Genomic DNA, 12,987 nt, shown 5'->3' on the forward strand with positions numbered 1-12,987 from the left:
GCTTATAGTTGGTGTTCAAGGATCATGGGAGAAGGACACAGAATATACTCTCTCCTTCACCTTGATAAATCCATCATCTTCACAGGTACCATTTATTTCATGCTTGCTTGATTATGACTTTATTGTTTGCAGAGCTGTCTAGACACCTACGTTCAGATTGGACAAGTCTGCAACGCGAAACGGAAACTTGAGTCTCTGACGTCACCTGACTATCATGCTTCTTGCGGCCAGAGTTCGATTCAAGCTTGTCCGTTGTTTGTCCAGCAACCTGAAATCTCATTCTGGATTTCGCAGCTGACCGCCAGTCCATGTTGGAACAATACAGTCTCGATTCAGCTGGAGTCCAACGTTCCTCTTGGCTTGTGCACTTCCTTGGTCACAATCTCAGGACTTCCCGAGGGTTTATCAGCGGAGCAGAGCTACACCATTCAGACGCTGAATCAAGCCCTAGTCGTTGATGCTGCGAATGTGTTTCCAACATCGCCATGTACAAACTTCAGCATAAGCTTGAATTATGAGAATCTGCCTTACAACACATCAATGAGCGTGGTCAATGTCAACCTGTTGAATAGTTCTAATGGCTTCAGTGTATCAGCCGCTCGTGCCAACGACCTCTATGTGGACACAGTGGTCTTCACCAAGAAGAGCATCGGGCAATCAAACCCTTGGCCAGGGGCAAACAACACCATAACAGTGACTCTAGCATTCAACGTTCCCTTGCATTCCAACTGCACCTTGATCAAAATTTCAAATTTGATCGGCGCCTGCATTCTTGACACCAAGGTTGCGCTGCACTCCCAGGACTCGAGCATGTTCATGTCTCAAGCCCAAGAGCAAGGCTATGCGGACTGGAGCGCAAACGTTGTTGATGGAGTGTCACATGGAGCGATCACGTTGAGACCGTCGCAGACTCTCGATGCCTTCACTCAGTACGTGTTCTCATTCGACTTCGTGAACCCATCGCAGGCTCAGAACTCACCGAGCATTGGAATTCAGACCTACATCAATGGCTACTCGAACGACCTCATCCCGATGGATCCTGATTCAACTTCGACACCAGCCTCTGCCTGCACCACCTTGAGCAGCTGCAAGTTTGTTCAGGGTGATGCATTGCCTCTGCAAATCTACGCACCCATGTTCCTCGTCAAGAATATCACTCAAGACACCGCTTATCCCTTGGTTGAAAATCAGTTGTCTGTGATTCTCATGACAAATATTCCGTTGTCTGCTCAATCAAGAGTCACAATCACTGATTTGAAAACAAATGAGACTTCTTCGGGAGAGATTAGTTTAACAGGAACCGACGCCGGCAAGTTTGGGAGTGTAGGTTACTGGAACAATGAGTCTGATCGCATGACAGTAACAGTGACGGAGAGGATCGAAGCAGGACAGGTAGTCATGTTCACCTTCACGCTGAAGAATCCCAACTGCCCACAACCATCTCCAGGAGTTTGTATCAGGGCAAGCATGATCCGCAACCCTTGTGATGTGAATGCTGTCACAATTTACCGCCAGCCAATGGACAAGGATGTTGTGGCTTGCCTCGACTTTGCTGCAAGGTACAGTCAGACAGCTGACAATGCAACTTGCTCAGCATTACCACGACTTCCGATGCAGCAAGGATATGCTGCTCCACTCAAGATTTTGCCATCTGAGCTTCATGTCTTGTACCTGAACGGCTCTGTGATTGATAACTCCTTTGAGATAACGATGTCCTTCTACACAAATGTGCCAATTCTAAATGGATCTGCTTTAGTGGTGACTGGATTGCCCTACTTGAGCTCATCGCAAGCGATGGTAGAAATGCCATTCACAGGAAGTTGGATGGTTGACAAGGATTCCCTTGTCTTTACTTTGAGTGGCAACACTACTCCCGGAGTACCTTATTCAGCCAAGATAACGATCAGTCATGCAATTTGCTCATCGATGTACCTCAACATCACCCTTAGCATCACAAAGATGTGCTTTGCTCCTGTCACGAACTTAGTGGCTTTGCAGGTCCATACATGGTTGCTCCAATCAGTCTCTGTCAACCAATCGTCTGCAATGGCACTTGGTGAGAACATGATTTATTTCGAAGTCACTTTGAACGAGCCACTTATTCTGGGAATGAACCTTTTGATCAAAGGACTGCCAACGGAGTATTTGACTGGTGGCTATTCTCTACACAATGTTGGCGGTAATATCAACAGTGAGTTCATGCTCGAGTCAAACGTCATCAACATCAGTGCAACATCATCAACTGGCAACCAAGTCTATATGTTCTCATTCAAGGCCAAGAATCCGCTTTGTTGTCACTCATTCGCAAATATGACAGTTGAAATCGTCAGATGCCAAAAAATCCTTGACATGCAATACGCACATGTTCCAGAGAATGTGCTATACCGACCGTTCCAGACTTACTGTCCCTCTGTGCTCTATGGACCAATTCTATCTAACACTTCTAGATTGCCGTGCTCCGCTGAGAACTTCACAGTGAATGTATCTTTTACAGTACCCTTGTTTTCAGGTACAACCTTTCACTTGATTGGTCTTGAGAAGTTAAATTACACCGAACTCAGACTCAGCGGTCTCTCGTATGCCCCGTGCTCATCCTCGATGTATTGTGTGGAGCTGACAGAAGATATTGCACAAGAACAGGAAGTGATTGTTGAGCTGACGGCAATCACTGGAACTGAGTCGTCCTGGTGGACAAGCTCTGTGCAGCTGTTGGTGAATGGTACATGTCCTTTGCTCGATCATACAATCATCAAACCGGGACAAGTGTTCCCAGTTGTCGAGCCTCTCAAGCTAACAGTACAGAACATAGCTCAGCAGACATACTTGCCGGGAGCTTTCAACGAACTCACTGTCACTATCGCCACCAACTTTGCGGTCCCGCGAATGTACTGCCCCTCGCTGATGGTCTACATCAGCGGTTTGCAAGGAGCTTGCGTGCGAAATCCACCAACCTACACGAGCGAGGAGATCGCAAGCGCCAATTGGCAAGGAAATGGAGTCATTGAGATGGAGATTACAAAGCTCTTTGTGCTCAATACCTCTGATTTCGTTTTCTCGTTTGTGGTTCAAAATCCCGGGTTTGCACAAAAAGCGGCAGCTGTAAGCATCGAGGTGTCTGGAGGGTTGAATTTGCCGAGACAAAAGATGAACTTCGGCACAAGCGACCTGATGCTGTATCCTCTTGTGGTGACTGGTCCGACCTTTGTGACCTCTGAGATTGGTCAGTCCACAAGTTTCCCTTCATACAACAATCAGATCACTGTAACATTCAGCGCCAATATCAAGTTGACGGAGGGCTCCATCATCACCCTGTCTTCTCTAGGAAAGAATGTGACTGCTTCATGGATGCCTCTTGACACAGTGAATCTGACTGGCGACTCCTCATACTTCTCTGATAGCCCCGGTGGAAGCGATTCTAAAGGCATTCTGAACAGCCTCACGGAGACGCTCAAGCTGTTCGTTCTCAAACCCATCGATGCGTTCCAAACCATCGTGATCTCCTTCAACGTCACCAATCCGGGATGTTTCCGTCCTGCTGCTGATGTGTGTATTGCGGCCAGTAACATCTTGACAGAGAATTGTCCGCACAACGCAACGATCGAACGATCGCAGATCAAGGTTCGAAATGATCCATTCCTTACCCTCCGACCCGAGATCCTGAGCAGCACGATTGAACATTCGAACCCCTGGCCCTTACAGGCGAACACCATTACTTTGAATTTCAAACTGAATGTCGATGCAATGCAAACAGTGACAAACATTTCTATTCTCAGCCTTGAGCCTTTGGTGGGCATTCAAAGCATAAGCGATGTTCAGTCCAATCCTTCCTTGGGCACCCTAAATGCTCTCGTCACAGGAAACGCTTTCATCTTCACCACCACAGAGAGCATCATGCACGACACAGACTATCAGATATCATTCACCATCAACAACAGCTATTGTCAGGGCATGCTTCACAACTTGTCCCTTGCGATATCTGCTTTCCCTGGTTGTTCGCCATCCTTGCCAATTCAGCAAATCAAATTGAACAGCTGCAACTCAATGACATACCCATTCCAAGTTTTGGGAAGCACATGTTCTGGAATCAGCACGATGAACTTTACTCAAGCGCAGATTTCACAATCAAACTCAAAGCCAGGATGCAGCAACGAGATCACGCTGACCTTTCAGTCCATGCTCTCCTTGGCCGCGGACAAGACAGCTATCAAAGTGACCTTTACGCAAGACCTGCCTCTAAACAGTGACTTCACAATCTCTGGACCAAACGCATCTAACTTTGCTAACACCGCAACGTATTCATCACGAACGATTGAGTTAAAGGTCAAAGAGACGTTACAAGCTTGCTCTCCCGTCACAATCTCGTTTGCGTTTAACAACCCGATGACCTACACAATGCCTGGCAAGGTTTCCATCGAGGCTATCGGCACTGTGAGCAACGTCAATGAAGTGATTCTGCCTCCATATGCGATCTCACCATCTTCGGTTCTGACGATTGACCGGTGGAGGGTAGGAAAGAGTCTTATGTCTCAGAGTAGCCCATACCCAGGTGACCTCAACAACCTTACAGTCACCTTGTCGTTCGAAGGCAGTCTTAAGCAGAACAGTGTAGTGTACTTGTACGCCATCGATGGTGCAGACCATCAGGAAGGTACCGTCGAGCTGAACTGGATCAGCGCTGCGCCAGCTTTCGAAGCCACGTGGTACAACTGTCAGAAGGTCCTCAAGTTGACAGCCAACAGAGACGTGGTCTGCAGCGAAGTGCTGCAGTTCTCCTTCCAAATTCGCAACCCCTTGATGCCTCAGCTTCAGGCGATGGTGGACATGAACATCTCCGACCCTCAGGGAGTGATGCTTCTCAACAAGTCAGCTGTCTCTTGCGATTACTCTGCCCCGATGAGCATCAAGGCTGCTGTACAGGAAGACTACTGCCCGATGACCGTCTGGCCGGCCGTGTTCCTTACCAAGAAGGTTGCACAGTCCTCCTCAATCCCCTGCGACGAGAACCTCATCACCTTCTCGTTTGCTACCAACGTCCCCATCTTCCCAACAGTGAGTTATACTGCTGAAGCATACACCGCCGCCAAACTTGTGATTGAAGGATTTCCATTCAACAATCAATCGACGGTGCAGCTGGAAAACATACAAGCTTACAAATTCTGTGATGGCCAAGTATTGGAGACTATGCCTACGTTCTTTGATTCTACTTCTGTACAAGTAGTTCAGGGCTCTGTGACCTTAATTTTGAATCCGGCGACTAATCCCAACATTACGAGCTACAACTTGGGAATGGAAGATGTGGTGATCTCGTTCAGCTTTAAGGTCAAGAATCCTTTACCTTTCTCGCATGATTCGACGTCTGGAGTCTTTGCTTCAATCATTATGGTCGGAAACAATCCATTCACCATGATTGAAAGGACTATGCTGTACGTTGAAACTATGAATGGCCTAATTCCTTATGTCTCATCTCCTCAATTCACAGTTCGAAGTGTTTCCCAGAACAGCTCGGTGCCTTGCGATGACAACACAATTACCATTTCTCTGCAGATGGATCAGAACATTCTGAAGTGCTCAACAGATGCCGAGTTGATCATCAGCTCGCTCGAGGTTGATCTTCCAGCTCAGCCAGCCATAGTCAGCTCAAGTTCGTACATCGCCAACAGCGGTCTTTGGAACAGCATGACGAGATCGCTGACAGTGAGCATCACCGAGTCATGGACTGCAAGTCAAACTCTTGTGTTCTCAGTCTCAACGGTCAACCCTCATTATCCACAGAGCAATGTGAGTCAACCCATGGTGACCATCAAAGATTATACCGCCTTCCCTACCGCTCTACAGTCGCCCGACGGCATTTACCCCACCTCAGTCGCCATTCCTGGCATCGTCCTGTCCAACATCGTGCAGTCAACCTCCATCCCTGGAGCACAGAACATGCTGACCGTGACTCTGATGTCAAATCTGACCATCTCTAACAAGTGCGGAACCATCCTGACGATCTCTGGGTTGTCAGGTATCTGTCCCTCCTCAGTGATTGATCTTTCTGGCAACGGGTCCTCAATCTTCGGTGGCAAAGCACACTGGATGAATGCTTCAAATGCTGTGACCATGACAATCAGTGAGAGCATGATGGCGAATGTGATCTACCAGATCTCCTTCACAGTCCTCAACCCAAGCACTCCACAGCCATCTCCACGCATCTTGCTTCAGTACTTCTTGTATCAACCTATCACACAAAACATGACCAAGGTGATGACATCAGCTGGAGCCGCTCTAGAGATCACTGGAAACCTCAAATTCAATGTGGCGACTGTCACTCAAACCGAGGCGGCAGCAGGCAGCACGAACAAGATTACCTTCACTTTCCAGACGAACGTGCCCCTCTACTCAATGGCCAGCTTGACCATCTCCGGGCTGAAATCAGACCATGCCTTGGAGTCTGTCCAGTATCAGGCCCCTTTGAACGGAGAGTTCAACTCCCAGGCTGGGCTGCTGGTGCTCAACATCAGCTCTTCGCTGTCCGAGGGTGTGAACTACACTGTTAGCTTCAACATGGTCAACCCGAGACAAGCGAGACTGCCGCAGAGAGTGTTCATTGAGTCTGGCGGAGTCATCCTGCCAAAGGTCGAGATGACACCTGCGACAGGGGACCTTGCTCCTTTCGTGGTGCTGCCTCCCTACTTCAACACCTCCTCGGCTTCTCAGAACGTTCACAACTCGTCGACTAAGCCTGGGCAGCTCAACTCGCTGTCCCTGTCGTTCTCCGCGTCGGTCAAGTTGATTGCTAACGAGAGCGTCTGGTTCTCTGTCACAAACCTGCATGGCGTGAAGCTTGCATCGCAAGTCGCCGATTCAGTGTCAGGCCCCAGCATGGACAAGTTCTCTAAGTGGATCTGGAACTCGACGAACAGTACACTTTCCTTCCAGCTGGGTCAAGACTTGAATGCCTTCGAGGTGTTGGACTTCAGCCTGCAGCTCACCAACGGAGTCTACGGGCAGGACGGGCAGCAGCTTTACCTCCAAGTGTTCTCATATGGGTCTGGAGTGTTCATCCCTTACACCCCCTTGCAGTCTGATCCGAACCTGCTGCTCATCGAGTCTTCCGTCTCCTTCCTCGAGAAGAGTATCGGGCAGAGCTCATGGCTCCCTGGAGCCACCAACACCTTGTCGGTGACTCTCAAGCCAGAGTTCCCGCTCAAGCAAGGAGACTCAGTCACTGTACACGGGCTGCTGGGATTTCAAAGAAATGACGGCATCCTGACCCTTCTAAATGCTGGCCCTGGCTTTGAGCCGAATGCAACCTGGTCAAGATCTGCTGGCAGAGTGATTCTGACGGTGGCTGAGAATTCAGAGATCTCAAACACCACTGAAGTGAGCTTTGACCTTCAAAACCCCCTCTACCCGCATGCCTGCCTTGAGAACATTCAGATCTCTGCGACATCCAACGTACCTTACCTGAAGGCTCCAATGAGCACAGGGCCGGACAAGAGCTGCCCGCTCTACATTGTTGCTGCTGGTTTCTCGAACCTGTCCATCTCTTCATCTTCCATCGTTGCGGACACCACTAACGACGTCTCGATCATGTTTCAAACCAACATGAACATCTTTGCTTACTCAAGCACGACCATCTCCGTCCAGGGGCTCATCGGGACAGCAACTCCTTCCCAGGATTTCATCCCAGTAACTGTCGATCCAGTGTCGCTGGGTAAAGACTTTGCGCCTCAAGCAGAGCTGATTGAGGTGGGCTTTGCTCCTTCATGCACGCTATCCAACCAGCAAGTGGTGCTGACCAACTTGAACGGCAACGGAACTCTCAAGGGCGCCAACATGTACTTCACTTGCCAGAAGCAGACTCCCATTCAGATTTCCGCCTACGATTGGGCTTCCAAGTGCGCTAACTTGTCTTCTCTGCCGTCTTGCACTCTGGGTCAGGTTGAGTACGTCACTGTTGTGGATGGAGGCCTTGGATACCTTTCAGGGCCCTTCGAGGTGGCATCTGGTTCCCAGGTGTCAGGCTTGTCAGGAAACTGCACAGTCAACACGGCAGGAGCCATCACAGGCATCGTCATCATCACCAAGGGTCAAGGCTTCTCTCCTGGTGACAAGATCGTCTGTCCGGGCAACAACATCACTCGCCCAGCTGTATTCCAGTACACGACCAGCAACGACACGGCCTCCGTGTCGGCCGCCAAGTGGAACCAAGACTTTGGCCGTCTGGAGCTCAACTATCTCGGAGAGGCGTTGGAGGAAAGCATGCAGTACAAGTTCTCTGTAAGCTTGTTGAACGGGATCAGGCCGCAAGCTGCTCAGACGGCATCCATCTCCATCCAGTCTCCTGTGCCTTTCGGTACTCAAACGTTCCAGCAAAAGGCCATGGAGATCCTTCAGTTTGCGTCGGTTTACACAAGAGCGTCGACAGCAGCACCCAACACAGCAGAGAGCACGCAGGTGTTGTTCAAGGGGATGCAGTGCCAGCAGTCGTCAGTCTACCTCATCTCTGCCGACGTTCAGTGCAACACTCCCATCTCTACCTTATCCCTCATGATGAATGGTGAGACCACCACCGTCAACAACCCCCTCCAGAGTTGCTCCACCTACTGCACCCAGTATGCTAGGGTGGTCGACCGCAAGCAGTACTCGTACGGGTCTCTGAACCTGGACACAGCTGCCTTCTATGGCATTCTCAACACCACGCAAGCATCGGAAAGTATGGTTGACGTGTGTGGAAACAAAGAGCGATTGAAGATTATCTTCACATTAGAGTGTTAGATGTGATGTTTTGATGTAAAGAACTCCTAAGTTCCATTTGAGTATTTTGAATAAATTAAAGCAGATACTTGATTTCTGCTCCTGCTCTCGCTCCCTTGCCTCAACCCCTCCTCTCAATGCTCCTCCTGCCGCAGATCTTTCGCTCTCGTCAAGTATCGTAACTTAACAGTCTCGAGTGAGTGTCAAGTAACAAGCCAAGAACATGTCACCTTCCAATAGACTCCACTGCCCCAATGCCCTCAAACCCCAGGACCTGTGGGAGACTTTCAGCTACTGGGCACACTAGCACATGCTCTCAACGTTCTCGGCGAACGTGCTTGCCATGAAGTCTTCTCGCCTGCTTCGAGGTGAGCTTGCGACCAACAGCAACTTTGACGTTACCCGCTCAGACTCGATCCTGTCAGTCGGGCGATCGCTGTTTGTATCTCGCTCTCCGACAGAGATTCTCCCATCCGCATCAACATCATTCGCAGCTGCTCCCATTTCAGGATCCCTGTCACTGGCTCTGCTCCGAGGTGATGGAAGGCCTGGTATGTAGACATGAGGGAGGAGGAGGGTGGCAGTATCAAACCACCTGCTGAATCTCTTCCAGGCTGACATCGTTGACAGGCTTGTGATTGACAAACAATTTGATCTGATAGAAACTCAGGGCTGACAACAGCAAGAGTCCTTCCAAACCAAGTCTGAGAAGGTTACAGAATCCTTTCCCTTCCTTCTGACTTCATGAACCATATCGCGGATCTCGAACTTGGAGGGATAATACCCAAATGCCTGAAGGACTGGTGAGAGAAAAGGGAAGAGTCCTGGTCAATCTTAACCTGCATCAACTCTGGTACGGCTTCGACGGGGGCCAGCCCTGTAACTTTCCTCTCTTCGGTCGTGTCCTCTCCCTATCACTTCACGTAAGTCACACCAACGCCGAGAGAGGAGCGGGACCTGAGCTCTTAGCTGAGCCAGGTAGAAATAATCCAGCATCTCGTCGTACAGCTCTCCCCCTTTCCCCCCCGGGATCAACGCTTCAAACGGCTCGATCCCCGACCCCCCCAGCGCTGCCGATGCCTCTAAGGCGGAGGGGTCCACCTCCCACAAAAAGATCCCACAGTCTGACCCTCCTGTTGTCAGCACCAGCTTCCCATCATGTGACGCGCACATCTCCGCCACCTCCCCAGCATGCGCTATCAGCCCCATGCTGCAGTTGGGGTTCCCGTCCAGTGGCAGCTTGATGAGCCCGACGACCTTGTGAGGGGTCGCGTAGACGACATACTGCTTGCCCTGCTCGTCGGGCGGGAGAGTGAGGAGACGATGAGGGGGAGGGCCGAAGGTTGGGCCCAAGAGAGTCTGCAGGCAGTGCGAATCTTGTTCCTCGAGCGGTCGATTGTCATGCACGCCGGTCAGACCGATGATATCCAACACCTGCAGCGAGTGAAAGTGAGAGGAGGAGGAGAAACGAAAGGAGTACGAGGAAAAGGAGGAGGGAGAGGAGGAGGGAGGGGAGGAGACCTTGAGTTTGCTTTCACTGTTAGCTGATACCAGGAAGATCTTGTTGGGATCTTCTCCTTGCTGACATCCAGGTGGGAGCTGATAAGCTCAAGTCAGTTTAGCAGCTTTTGCTTCATCTTCTCACCTGTAGGAGGGCTGTGGGCACCGCCGTCTCCTCAATCGTGATCGCACATCGAACGACGACACCTTAGACGAGTGAGGAAGGAGAAGGAGGGAGGGGAAGGAGAGCGACGATGACTTAAAAAAGGAGACAGGGGGGGTGGGGGGGGCGGAGAAAAGGTGGGAGGTGGTTGAAGGAGATGAGATCAGGACCTGTGGCTGCCATCGAGCTGGACAAGTCATACTCCACTATCACTCTGTCCTGCGCGAGGGAAACTAGCCGAATGATCCCAGCAGCCTTGTCAAGGATGAACTGTAGCCCTACGATCCTGCCGTGATGAGACCTGCCGGTACAGTCACGCAAGGCAGGCGAACTCTCCCGTCTTCACCTGTATCTTCCCACGTACAGCCATGGCACCTCCTTGCCGCTCTCGAGCACCTGCAAGAGGGTGAGGTAGAGCTGGAGAGACGTCGACTTACATTTCTCTCTCTGCGGAAGATCCCAACGCAGTTGTGGGCATCTGCAACCGCCACGTGCATGCCATCGGGAGCGAACTGAACCGACGTGATCTCGCAGTCAATCTGGTGGGAAGGGATGAGGAGAGGAAGCCGCGCGAGGTTGATCCACTTCACCTGAGACATGCGCTGGATGAGCTCGAGGTCCGAGACCCCGATGATCAGCACGGAGCCGTCGGTGCATCCGATGACTAGCTCCTGCCCGTTGGGGTTGACGCAGATGCAGGTGGGAGTTCTCTTCTCCAGCACTTTCTGCTGAAGCCAAGCTTGAGACTCGAAGTCCAGCACTCGCAGCATCCCGCTCGTGGTCACCACGAAGAGCTTGGAGGAAGAGGGATAGGCGCACATAGCGGAGATGGGGGACTCAAAGCCCTGGACGAGAACCTCTCCCTTTCTCTCCTCCTTGGAGTACTGCTCGAAGATAGCTGCGTTCACCAACGCAATCTTGCCTGCCTTGGTGGCCACAATGAAGTTTGGGATGCGAACCTCGCCCTCCAGGTAGCCTCCATCCTTAGGAGTCGCGCGGGGAGATGTGAAGGTGAGCGACGCGATGGGTCCGACGTCGAGGTCTTCGTACCAAGCAAGGAGGCGGAACTTGAGGTCATAGAAGCGCACGAAGCCGTCGGCGCCTGCGGTGACGAGGAAGCTGTCGAAGACGGAGATGAAGGTGATGGCGTGACCATCGTGAAGCTTGAGCAGCTTGACGGCACATCGGTCCGAGGGCCTCGCGTCAAGAGCAGGGAGAAGAACTTGATCCCAGAGAAGGAGGTCACCGTCCTCTGTCGCCGAGACAGCCTGGTTGGAGAAGGGGATGAAGACACTCTGTGTGAACTTGCCGACAGGGGATGAGAACTCCTTGGAGGACAGGGCAGGCGAGTAGAACTTCAACTTGTCGTCTGTGGAAGAAAGTCACAGGAAGACGAGGAGGGAAACAGAGTGGCAGGAGGAGGAGGAGGAGGAGGAGGAGGAGGAGGAGGAGGAGGAGGAGGAGGAGGAGGAGTTTAGAAACCAGTTCTACCTTCCCAGCTCCAAAAGATCACTCTCTGCGATCCATTCGTCATGATTTCTCTCACGTCATCGCGGCGGAATTTGACGCATGTCTGCAAGTCCCGGCTGATGACGTCATGCTGAGCCGCTGGAGTCTCTTCGGGGCTAGTCCATCTCCACACCGCAATCGTCTGCTTCGGACCTGCTCCTATGGAGGCGATGTACTTGGCATCCGGCGTCATGTCCAAGTCAACCACACCCCCTATGTGAGGGTCGAAGATGGATCGGACAGGCACCCCAGTCCGAGCGTTCCACACGATGATCATGGCGTCTTTCTCGCCCATGTCGCCTGTCGCCAGCCACTTCTTGTCATCGCTCGTCGCCGCGCATGTGATGGTATTGGTGTGTCCTTGGAGTAGGCGCTGCTGTCGCATCTCGTAGTCAAAGATCACTCCTGTATGTCCAATAGCATAGAACATAGCTAGATGCCCCTCGGCTGTCAGGTCGACCAGCACCATCGACTGAAAGACATGTCAACTAGTTGCATCTCCAAGGAAGCGTCTCCACTACCTCAAGATTGAAGCCGAAGGTCCACCTGAGGTTCATCGCGTTCCGGTCCACCATCTGACACAGAGGTCATCAACCTATGTTTGGCTCACTCGCCTGAGTTTCCCTCTGATACGTTTGAACAGATTCATCTTGACCTCAAATCTCCATCCATGGCTAATGCTCACTATCCACATAATTTCTCTGGTTTCTGCCTGACACTTTCGCTTGCTAGCTTTTTCTTTCCAACCTCTTTCGGCTGCATGCTGAGGACCTACTTTTGTAATGCCCCTCCTCGCTCATCCCGTATCATCAGGTCTCACCCCTTGTTCCCCAATGCTTTGTCTCGACATCGTCTGCTCTCATGCACAACGTTTGTTGTCCCATGTCCTCACCTGATATCCTCGTCTCCCTTCCTGTCTCTCCTCCAACTTCCATCCTCTGTCCCTCTCTTCTCTCTCTGTCCCTCGTTCCTCCTTCTATCCTCCCTCCTCTTCCTCTTTCTCCTCGCTCTCCTTCTCCCTCCTCTCTGTCTCTGTCTCTGTCTCTTCTCTCCCTCTTCCCCCCCCCCCCCCC

The 12,987-nt window shown here is 51.3% G+C and overlaps 2 protein-coding genes across 2 annotated transcripts; one reads left to right on the forward strand and one right to left on the reverse strand.

The window, feature by feature from the left end:
• Positions 1-2,989: 2,989 nt before the first annotated feature.
• On the forward strand, positions 2,990-3,744 carry GUITHDRAFT_154549 (hypothetical protein; the record flags this gene model as incomplete). The annotated part of the gene is made up of 1 exon (XM_005825954.1): positions 2,990-3,744. A coding segment is annotated over exon 1 (623 nt), but the record flags the coding sequence as incomplete, so codon positions are not given.
• Positions 3,745-9,045: 5,301 nt separating this feature from the next.
• GUITHDRAFT_114910 (hypothetical protein) lies at positions 9,046-12,764 on the reverse strand (the record flags this gene model as incomplete). Its single annotated transcript, XM_005825955.1, has 16 exons — positions 9,046-9,100; positions 9,145-9,290; positions 9,338-9,397; positions 9,442-9,534; positions 9,582-9,653; positions 9,700-10,176; positions 10,294-10,341; positions 10,388-10,449; positions 10,576-10,706; positions 10,752-10,801; positions 10,843-10,944; positions 10,996-11,774; positions 11,897-12,386; positions 12,436-12,489; positions 12,662-12,685; positions 12,735-12,764. The coding sequence occupies 16 exons, from the start codon at positions 12,762-12,764 to the stop codon at positions 9,046-9,048; spliced, it is 2,673 nt and encodes an 890-aa protein (XP_005826012.1).
• Positions 12,765-12,987: the final 223 nt, after the last annotated feature.

This window comes from Guillardia theta (genome assembly GCF_000315625.1).
Source record: "Guillardia theta CCMP2712 unplaced genomic scaffold GUITHscaffold_79, whole genome shotgun sequence".
Taxonomy (NCBI): domain Eukaryota; class Cryptophyceae; order Pyrenomonadales; family Geminigeraceae; genus Guillardia; species Guillardia theta.